The 10,964-nt window shown below is 51.5% G+C and overlaps 2 protein-coding genes and 1 pseudogene across 2 annotated transcripts in view; 2 read left to right on the top strand and 1 right to left on the bottom strand.

The window, feature by feature from the left end:
• The window catches only part of LOC119299199 (death-associated protein kinase 1-like), a 7,451-nt gene extending 5,428 nt beyond the window's left edge, over positions 1-2,023 (bottom strand). The window contains exon 1 of the mRNA XM_037576458.1: positions 1,951-2,023. Coding sequence (XP_037432355.1) covers positions 1,951-2,023 — 73 coding nt within the window. The remainder of the gene's footprint in view (positions 1-1,950) is intronic.
• Positions 2,024-3,377: 1,354 nt separating this feature from the next.
• On the top strand, positions 3,378-5,697 carry LOC119296990 (annotated as a pseudogene).
• An 847-nt stretch (positions 5,698-6,544) lies between these two features.
• On the top strand, positions 6,545-7,929 carry LOC119299198 (aspartyl protease family protein At5g10770-like). The gene is made up of 2 exons (XM_037576457.1): positions 6,545-6,569; positions 6,734-7,929. Exons 1-2 carry the CDS (start codon positions 6,545-6,547, stop codon positions 7,927-7,929), a joined length of 1,221 nt encoding a protein of 406 aa, XP_037432354.1.
• Positions 7,930-10,964: the final 3,035 nt, after the last annotated feature.

The raw sequence follows: 10,964 nt of genomic DNA, 5'->3' as shown, positions 1-10,964 counted from the left end.
AGAGCGGCGTCGATGCTGGAGTGGGAGGAGGCCATGGCGGCGGCGGCGGAAGGTTCTAGCGGAAGCTTAGCCGCCGCTAGGGGTGTAGGGTTTCGGGGAGGGAGCGGTTGAAGGCGAGGCGACGGCGAGACGGGGAAGGAGGCGGTGTCTATGGCGCGAAAGGCGGAACGGGCTGGGGCGGGGAAGGAATGAAAACAAGCAGCCGTCACCGGAAAATCCTATTTGACCAATATTGACTGAGAGCAATTTGTCATGAACGTTTTTGAATCTGAGAACAATTTGTCATTTTAAATAACGAATTTTGAATGGACGAACAATTTTGACTGCCTTGAACATTTTTTAATCCAAGAACTAACTTTGTGTTACTTGTAGCAATGGAACATCGGCAAAACGAGTGCGGCTTTTAGGTGCCCTAGCTCACCCGGGCTCATCTGAACCCGGGCATGAACAATAAGGCCATAAAAAAAGGAAAAGTAATTGAATATTATAGTGGAATACACTCCGTGCAACCCATTTTGCACTATTACTTTTTATAAGTTTACATAATATATGTATATTATAATCATATGATACAAATAATATATATAATTATATATTTAAATAATTAAATAATAAATTACTCACTTATTAAATAAAAATTATCCATATATTCGAATTATAAATTAAAAAAGTATTCACGTCATAATTTGCATAATTAACAAAACATAAAATGTAATTTTTATTTTCTATATATTAATAAATTTTTATTTATTTTTGAAATCCTCACCTTCTGGTGGCATTGGTGGAACAACAGAAACAAACTCAGAGAGGGAGAGCTGGGTGTTCAGACGACGGAGTTGACAAGGCGAGTTCTTTGTAATACACAGGGGTACCTCCGTGCAACCACCGGCGCCGGATATGGTGAAGATCAATGTTGATGGGGCGTATACCCCGGGCGAGACCTTTGTGTCCTGGGGGGTGGTCATCCGGGATGATGCTGGGGATGTGATGTTAGCCCGAGCAGGCCAAAGAGAGCACGTCGCCAATCCTTTTGCTACAGAGGTTGTGGCCATGGCGACCGAGGTGGGGGCTCTTCGTGTGATCTTTGAAACGGACTCTCAGCTTCTGCATCAGGCGCTGGACCTCATCAAAGTGGACTCCTCACCTGTTGTGGCCATCATAGAGGATACAAAGTCGCAATTGAAGATGTGGTTCTCCAAACAATCTGTTTCTGTTTGTTTTTTTTTCGAAACGAAGGCAAAAGTTTTGCCTCATCTATTAATTAAGCAGAAGAGAATTGCCTGGTTAATTAACGGAAAACCGGGCTAAAACCGTCACAAACCGCCGAGCAACACATAGAAGATAACCCCACACACACATCAACAAAGAGGACCTCATCTAGATACACTCTGGCGTCATCGTCATCACTTCTCCCCAACAGGCATCATCGCCCTCCCTAGTCTCCGAGCAAGCGACTCCGACTTTGCCGAAGACAACCTCGACCCAACCCTCACCGTAGAGGCTGTGCGGAAACCCATAAGACTCGTGCCAGACCCAGCCACCCGCATCGAAGGCAGCGCGGCTCCGACTTTGATGGAGAGCTCCGAAGGAGGACCACGCACGGCTGGCGCCGTGAAAGACCACCGAACAGACCACCTGCTGCCTGTCATCGTTGCCACAGGGGCCCCGCCACCGCAGCTCCGACTTCACTGCAACAAAACAACCCGAGGTAATCGCACGGACACGTCGGAGAAGAGCCGACTACCGCAACCGTTGCCACGCCTCCGACATCACTCGCCTCCATCATCATTGCCACGAAAACCTTGACACCAACACCACCATCTTCCACCGGTCCCTCTTGCCAAAGCCCAGCTCCAAAGACAAAGCCCTCAAGAGGGGATACGTCACCAAGGTGTCGTCTTCGTCTGATCACACAGGGCTAGGGTTTCCCCTGGAGTTGCAGCAACCGGCCTGTGCATGAGGGCTGAGGAAGCAAAACAGCGATGCCTCCAAGAAGGTCGACGACGCCCACAGACGTCGCCATCGCTGGTCATAGGCCGTAGGCCGAGACATGGTTTTCACCCGAGCTCCCTAACACACCCTCAACGGCCCATGCCGGCGTTGGCAAGACCACCAACCAAGGACTGCCCGTCGACGAAGAAGCGCAGAGCAGTCACTCGCATCTCGCGGAGGCCACCGACGGCCAAAACAGCAGCCGCCAAAGTCAGATCCGCCCACAGCAAACCAGGAGCAGAGCCACCGAACGTAGCTATCGCTGCCAAGCCCTGCCAAGCACCATGCCGGCAAGGGAGCAGAGAGCACCACCCGGGCTGAGGACCACCACGGTGCCCAGCCGTAGTCTGTACCGGCCGATTGAAGACGTCAGATCCGCCGCGCCACGCCTACAGGACAGCCAAGGCCATCACCCGTCGAGCGCCAGTGCACCCCGCCGTCCGTGCAGCAGGAGGACGCCGCGCGCACCCACATACGGCCATTGAGCAGCGACGCCGCGCGCACCTGCCTATGGCCACCGAGATGCGTCGCCCAACGCCAGATCTGAGCTGCACGCGCCCCGCAGCACCTGGCCGCCCCTAGGCATGCGCCCCACGCCGCGTAGCACCATCCCGCCCGTGCGACCCCGCGCATCGAGCGCTGCCGCGCCGCCCTGCAGCCACGCCGCGCCACCCCGGACCACCGCGAGCCTGAACTCCCCCCGAAGTGACCGTCCCGCGCCGCTCGCTCAGGAGGAGGAAGAGGGCCCCGCCGCCGCCGAGCCGCGCGGGCTTCGCCCGGTGACTCCTGCCGGCGGCGGCGAGGGGAGGGGACGCCGGTGTGAGGCTCTTGCGGTGGCTAGGTTCGCTCCCTGGTCGCCCGCGGGAGCGACCGAGGGGAGCGTAGGTATATGATTTTGGGTCCTGTTTCCGTTTTGTCGTCGTAGTGCAAACACTGTAGCAAATGAACTAGCAAAAATCGGTTTATCATGTATGCCGAATGATAGAGTCAGTTGGAACTCTGATGTACCGCCCGCTGTGGCTGTCTGTGTTTCGGGCGATTTGCCCGTACATCGTTAAGTAAAAGCTTTGCTTTGCCCTCAAAAAAGATATGCGTCCTAAATAGACTCGTTAGTTTTTGTCTACGAGTTTAAGGTCTAGGCTTTTTCTTACTTACTATATATATATATACACTAATTGAAATCAATAAAAAATGAATAAAGGAGGTGTTTGATTGTCAAAAGAAAAGAAAAAAATTGATAAAAAAAGAGACCGAGTTGGGACAAACAGCTCCTGGATTCGCGTTCGGATACTACTTCCGACTAGAGATGGATCGAAACTCGGGCCCATAAACAACATCACGGCCGGCGGTTTGCTCAGAAAATAGAGAAGCCTCGATCAAGAGCGATGGCGATGGTTGGCGTCAGGGTCGCGGCCATCCTCCTCGTATCGATCCTTGCGTCGTGTTTTCTTGTGCTCGGCCAGGCCCAGGCGGGCGCGTTCAGCGGCAACGACGAGGCGCCCCACTCCCCGTCTCCGGTGATCGCCATCGACTTGGGCAACACCAACTCGTGCGTCGCCGGCTACAGCCACGGCCATGGCCAGGAAAGCAGATTTTTAAAGCTTACGCACCGGGGTCGCGTTATCCTGGCGCTTGGTCCCGAGCGCTGAACCTCGAGATGCGTCTCAGTTAGGGCCGTTTATGCGAAGCCATTACCGTGGCAGTCCTGGGTTACGGTACGCATTGCTACAGTACCGCATGCAGGTTCTGGTCGATCGTAGGCTCTGCGTAGTATTGTCTGTTTGTGCCGCTAGTGTATGGACACACGCCCGTGACTCCGAGCATCTCGTCCCCCCATCACCAACACCTTGTTCGTTCTCAGGGCATAGTTCTATGGATGAGCTCCGAGGCGGCGTTCCCATGGAGTGCCAGCACGGCCGCGCCTGCGCCGCTCCGTCGGACGACCACATGTACTAATTGGCTGCACAGAATCTGTATGATTTGGGCAGGGCGCTGCTAGTTATCTTCCGTCGCAACGAACTGCAGGTGCTATAATCAGCTCCCCTGCTCTGCCGCTTTTTCCGGGGTACAGATCCTCGTCGTCGGTGCTGAACTCCTCGTCGGCGGTGCACTTCTGTGTCCGCCTGCCAATCCGCCGGACAATCTGATGTTCTGCCTCCCTTTTCCCTATCCAGCAACTGATGCAGCTACTCAACTCCGTCCCTCTCCATGGTCGAACTCAGATGAATCCGCCGTCCTCGCCGCAGAGCATGCTCATCGGGGGAGCGCTATGCAAAGACTAGATGGATGCTGATTCACGCGTCCGTTCGCTGCGTCCCTTGTGAAGATGCCCACATGTATCTGTCCTTATCTGGAGTCTGGACAAGCAGCAGACGCCTGGAACAGTATCCCTACTAGGGCGTAGGCCGGATCACGGTGGGGAACCCCTACAAACCACAGCGATATTAACGTGCCACCTGATCCTAACGAAAATATGCGACACACATCCCCATGTGTATGGACGTACAGGATAGACGGACCGGGGTGCTGAAGCTCCGCTGAATGATTTCGCCATGGCCAGGTGGAGACCATGTTCCAGCTCTGCATCCCAACCTGGGTGGCCTTCCCCGGCGACGGATCCGTCTTGGTCGGCGAGGACGCCAAGAACCACGCCGCTCCCATCTTCGGCTTCAAGCGGCTGCTCGGGAAGAGGCGCGACTTGGAGCGCGAGGAGGAGGATGTGCGGCGACTCATGGCCCGCGTGCCGTACAAAGTCGTAGGCCGCGAGAGGCCCTTCGTTCAGGTGAAGATGTCAGTAGACGGCGCGGTCAAGAACCTCGGCGCCGACGAGATCACGGCCATGGTGTTGGCCAAGCTCAGGGAGTCGACCGAGGTGCGATCCAGGAGGCCGTCGTCACGGTGCCGCAGCAGTACAACGATCCGTCAAGGTATTCGATGTTGAGGGCCGCGGAGCTCGCCGGCCTGCGCGTCACGAGGATGATCGACGAGCCGACCGCGGCCGCCGTCGCCCACGGCCTCCACAGTAAGCTGCGCGACGAGGGCAACGTCCTCGTCCTCCACATCGGCGGCGGGACGTCAGACGCGAGCGTCATGTCGTACGTGGACGGCGTCTTCGAGTTCATGGGAGCAGACGAGGACCCTTTCCTCGGAGGACAGGAATTGGACCAGAGGATCGTCGACCACTTTGTCAAGCTGATCAGGAAGAAGCACGGCAAGGACCTCATGAGCAACGACGACAAGGGCGCCGCGCTGGGCAGGCTGAGGACGGCGTGCGAGCAGGCCAAGAAGGCGTTGAGCAGCCAAGACCTTGCCGAATTTAGCATCAAGTCGCTTGTGGATGGCGTCGATTTCTCGGGCTCGCTGACCCGGGCAGAGTTTGAGGAGCTGAACCATGACCTGTTCCTTAAAGCCATGGCGTTGGTGGAAAGTGCCATGAGACAGGCTGGGCTAGACGAGAACAAGGAGCTGCTTGACGAGATTGTGCTGGTTGGTGGAAGCACCATGATCCCGGCGATTCGGAGACTCGTCGCCGATTATTTTGATGGGAGGAGGAAGCTGAAAAATGTCAATGTGCCGGTGATGCCGGATCAAACTGTCACTCTTGGGGCGGCTCTTCTAAGCCATCCTAGGGCAAACGGGTACCCATGCATGGGAGGGGATAGGCGTCAGTGGGGATACTCCACAGACTGGTGTTTTACCGACTGATGAAACTTGCCGCTGTTGAATGACTGCAGTGAGCAAATCACTAGCCTCAAGCCCTCAACTGCGACAAATTGTAGTTTACATATCCTCTTCTTTTTGTAGGTTTTGTTAAAGGTGAACGTTGGAATCTACCTGATGCAATGCTACAGCTGACTTGTGATAACTTATTTTCCCCAGGTGTTTTCCATTTTGTTTACCTATACTTATTTGTTAAAGAAAACACACAATGGGTCTCAGACGCAAAACTCCTATATAAATTACCTTGCCTATATCAAGTTTTACTTTTTACTGTTTCCGATTTTCCCCGATGGTGGCCAGAAACGACGGTTTCCCGGCCCAGTCAATTTTCATCCAAAATCATTTGAAAATTTTCAAAGTTTGATCAATTTTTTTGAATTTGGGCAAAACTTGTAAAACTGTCTGGTATTTCAACTACCGGTGCTGGCCAGAAAGGCCGGTTTCCGGATTTCTTTGACCGGAATAAAAAACCCTGGCCATATTAGTTACAAAAATATCTTCACAGTAATAATTTAGTTTTAGGTCCCAATAACATTTTCCATGCTAATAATTTTGTTACTGAGCATATGGTATCTATTAATGAAAGCAGTGTCATAGGCATGACTGGGTAGGTGGTGAGCTTGTTTTGCATGTCTCTAAGAAACTAGAGTACATATTGCCTGGTGAAGTTTTATCAAGCAAAGTTTCTCTGGAGAATAACATTAGGCATGGAGTACTACTTGATTCTCATGATGCTTGCACTAAGCTATACGTCTCAGTACTGCGCCAGCTCTAGCTTATGCCCCTCAACCTACGGTAATGCTCTAGCTCATGCTCCTCATCTCCTATACCTATGGTGAAGTTCAAGTTTGTGTTCTGTGAGTTTTCTAAATATTATGTATTGAGTGCATTAACAATGACTAACAGATGAATGGAGTTAATTATGTGTTGGGTGAATTAAATTCAAATCTATAGCAGATGCTTGAATTTTATCCTTCTCTGAATTAATAATTACCCAATGTGTTATGTCTACTGCTAGCAGATTTTGGTCAGAACGGCGATGGTGCCTTTCAATTCCCAGTGTTCCATGAGATGCATCCATGCATACAAGCATCAGCACATATAGCAAATGTACAGGAAACATGGTATTCCTTTGAGGACGACAGAATCCATAAAGATCGGTTCCTCATGGCCATCGGTCTGGGCACTCCCGCCATTATGAATCTCGTCACCATTGACAGCGGATCGGCACTTTCCTGGGTTCAGTGCCGACCTTGTCCGATAAGTTGCCATAATCAAGATGAAGAGGCCGGACGGATATTTGAGCCCCATCAGTCCTCAACTTACCAAAGCGTTGGCTGCTCAACTGAAGATTGTGGTTATGTGCATGAAACACTTGGTATTCCCTTTGGCTGCAACGAGGAGCAAGATAGCTGCCTTTACAGCTTGAGATATGCATCAGAAGAGTACACAGCCGGAAGCTTGGCCAAGGACAAGCTCACTTTAGGAAACAACTTCAGCATTGATGATTTCTTGTTTGGCTGCAGTGGAGATGACAGGTACAATGCAGCTGATGCAGGCATTATTGGATTTGGGGGTGCGAGTTACTCCTTCTTTCTTCAGGTAGTTCGTCATACGAACTACACTGCATTTTCACACTGCTTTCCTGGTAATAATAGAAATGGAGGTTTTCTATCCATCGGACCGTATGATCGGTTCAATTTACAGTTCATTCCGTTGGTCGAATATGGCTCGCATGGCGATAACCCGGTGTATGCTCTTCAGCAGCTGGACATGTTAGTCAACGGGATACGGCTTGAAGTCGACCCGTCAGTCTACGCAACTCGAATGACAATACTGGATTCTGGCACGATCGACACGTTCATTCTGTCCCCGGTGTTTCGTGCATTTGACAAGGCGATCACAGCGGCAATGCTAGCTAAGGGATATGCCCGAGAAGCAGCTGGAAAGAATGAAATCTGTTTCACGTCCACTAGTGATTCAGCGAACTGGCGTGACATGCCAACGGTGGAGATGAAATTTGTAAGGTCTACCTTGAAGCTCCCGTCAGAGAATGTGTTCTATCGAGTGTCAGCAGATAAAATTTGCTCCACATTTCGGCCAGATGTTGCCGGACTGACAGGGGTTCCAATTCTGGGGAACAGGGCAACAAGATCATTCAGGGTCGTGTATGATATCCAAGACAGCAAGTTTGGGTTTCAAGCTGGTGCTTGTTGACACAGGTGGAGTACATGGCTACCTGGAGCAGACAAGACTATATATTTTGATGTACAAACTGATGAAGGTCCTCAGTATTGATTGGTGTTGGTACTGGATTAACAGTGCACCTATGTTGTGTGCCTTTTTTGTTTTCTAAATTGTTAGATGTATTAGGGTTTGAAACAATGCTCGATACCCTAGGAGGGTACGGCTGTCATATATTTATAAGAGGGAACCGTACAAATACAAGTTATGTTACAACACATATACCTAATATATACTTAATCTAACACCATCCCTCAATCTTAACTATGTCCTGAAACACTTAGAAGGTTAAGATTGCGTCGACATCCTTCAAAAAAAGGCAAGGGCAAAGGTTTAGTGAAGATATCAGCAAGCTGATCCTTTGAAGAAACAAACTCGATCTGAAAAAGCTTCTTAGCAACGCGTTCCCTGACAAAATGATAGTCAACTTCGATGTGCTTCGTTCGGGCATGAAATACCGGATTGGATGAAAGATATGTGGTACCGATGTTGTCACACCAAAGGACAGGCGACTGAGTGGGAGAGACCTTCAACTCTCGAAGTAATGACTGCACCCATATGATCTCAGCTGTGGCATTAGCAACTGCTTTGTACTCAGCTTCAGTACTACTCCGGGACACTGTAGCTTGCTTGCGAGCTTGCCAGGCGATCAAATTAGGTCCAAAGAACACAACATGTCCCCCCGTGGATCGCCGATCATCAGGACTACCAGCCCAATCGGCATCAGAAAATGCTGAGATCAGTCCAGAAGACGCAGGCCGAAGATAGAGACCATATGAACCGGTGTGACGAACATAGCGCAAGATGCACTTAACAGCGGACCAGTGAGGTTCACGGGGTGCATGAAGGTACTGGCACACACGGTTAACCGCAAAAGATATGTTTGGTCGAGTAACGAGCAAGTACTGCAGCCCACCAACAATACTGTGATACTCCGTGGCATCCTCAGGAGAGAGCAAGTCACCATCAAGAGCTGTCAGCTTGTCTGTGGCAGACATAGGAGTCGTGGCAATCTTGCACTGCAACATGCCAGCACGACATAGAAGATCCTGAGAGTACTTCCTCTGAGAAAGGGTCAGACCACCATCAGAATGAAACACCTCCAAACCCAGGAAATAATGGAGTCTCCCAAGATCCTTAACAGCAAACTCAGCACCAAGAGAGGACACAAGCCGGTCCGTAGCAACAGTAGATGAACTGACAAGAATGATATCATCAACGTATACTAGAATGTACATAGTCACCTCAGGTCGCTGAAGAATAAACAGAGACGTATCCGCTGTAGAAGGCACAAAACCATGCGCACGAAGGGCAGCTCCAAGACGTGCATGCCACGTACGAGGGGCTTGCTTCAACCCATAGAGAGCCTTGACAAGACGACACAAATGATGTGGCTTATCAGGATCAACAAACCCTGGCGGCTGACGCATATAGACCTCTTCTTCCAGAACTCCATGAAGAAAAGCATTCTCAACGTCAAGTTGTCGAAGCGACCATCCTCGAGTAACAACCAAGGAAATAAGAACACGAATAGTAGTTGGTTTAATACGAGGACTGAACGTGTCTTCATAATCAATGCCATACCGTTGTTTGAATCCCTTTGCAACCAGGCGTGCCTTATACCTCTCAATGGAGCCATCAACATGTTTCTTCACCTTGAATACCCATTTAGAGTCAATGATATTGACACCAGATGGAGGTGGAACCAGACGCCAAGTGTTGTTCTGCTGAAGAGCACGGATCTCCTGCTCCATAGCAGCACGCCAGTGTGGAATGCGAAGTGCTGCCTGAAAGTGGCGTGGTTCAGTCATAGGATCTGCCTCAGCATGCGCCACACATGCTGCAAGCCATGCGACAGTCCCGTCAATGCGCTTATTCGGTTGGAAGATACCACTCTTGATGCGAGTATGAGGGCGCAGGACGACAGGCGGAGGTGGCGATGGAGCTGTCACCACATGGGAGCTACTGTCCAAGAGTGGCGAGGAGGACGCGCCTGCAGGCGAGTCAACAAGCGCGTCTGGTGGCACGGTCAAGTGCAACACCTGGCCTGGAGTTGTCGACTAAGAATGGCCAGGCGTGGGTGGCGACGAGGGACCAGGCGACACGAGCGCACCGGGCGACACGGGCGCTTCAGTGAGCCCACGTGCATGGGACATGCACGCGTCCTCAATCGGAGAGGCCGCCGGCCTGGGGATCGAGCTGCGGGGTCAGCTGACCTAGGCGACTGCGAGGCCGCGGGCCAAGGCGACGAGGCCACCGGGCCAGCCAGCCCAGGCGATGCGGGCATGCCAGCGGATCCACGTGCATGGGGCATGCACGCGTGATCAACGCCGGCGGCAGCCGGCGTATCAGCGGGGGCAGTCGACATAGCCATAGCTGGCGTAGGCGGCGCACCGTCATCATCAAGCAGCTCCACTCGGGCACCTCGTCCAGTCCCTGCATCATGGTTAGGCAACAACAGAGGAGAGTATGCAGCATCCACAAACTGATCAGGCAACACTGGAAACGAGTGCAACTCGGTGACGGGAGTGTCAGTGGGTGAGGTGAGCGTGGAAAAAGGGAAGACAGTCTCATCAAACACAACATCACGGGAAATGTAAACACGGTTTGATGGAATATGGAGACACTTGTAACCTTTGTGGAGAGGACTGTATCCGAGGAACATGCATTTTTTCGACCGATACTCAAGTTTATGCGTATTGTACGGGCGAAGATGTGGCCAACACGCACAACCGAACACTTTGAGGAAGGAGTAATCTGGAGTTTCATGAAGCAACACTTCTAGAGGAGACTTCATGTGAAGAAGTCGTGTGGGAATCCTGTTTATCAAAAAACAAGCAGTAACAAAGGCATCGCTCCAGAACCGAAATGGGACAGAGGCATGTGCAAGAAGTGTTAGCCCAGTTTCAACTATATGACGGTGCTTACGTTCAGCTGCACCGTTCTGCTGATGTGTATGAGGACAAGACACATGATGTGAGATACCAAGCTTTTGAAAGAAGGTGTTA

This window comes from Triticum dicoccoides, chromosome 5A (assembly GCF_002162155.2).
Source record: "Triticum dicoccoides isolate Atlit2015 ecotype Zavitan chromosome 5A, WEW_v2.0, whole genome shotgun sequence".
Classification (NCBI taxonomy): Eukaryota; Viridiplantae; Streptophyta; class Magnoliopsida; order Poales; family Poaceae; genus Triticum; species Triticum dicoccoides.
The sequence above is the reverse complement of the archived record's forward strand: the minus strand, read 5'-3'. Positions and strand labels throughout refer to the sequence as shown.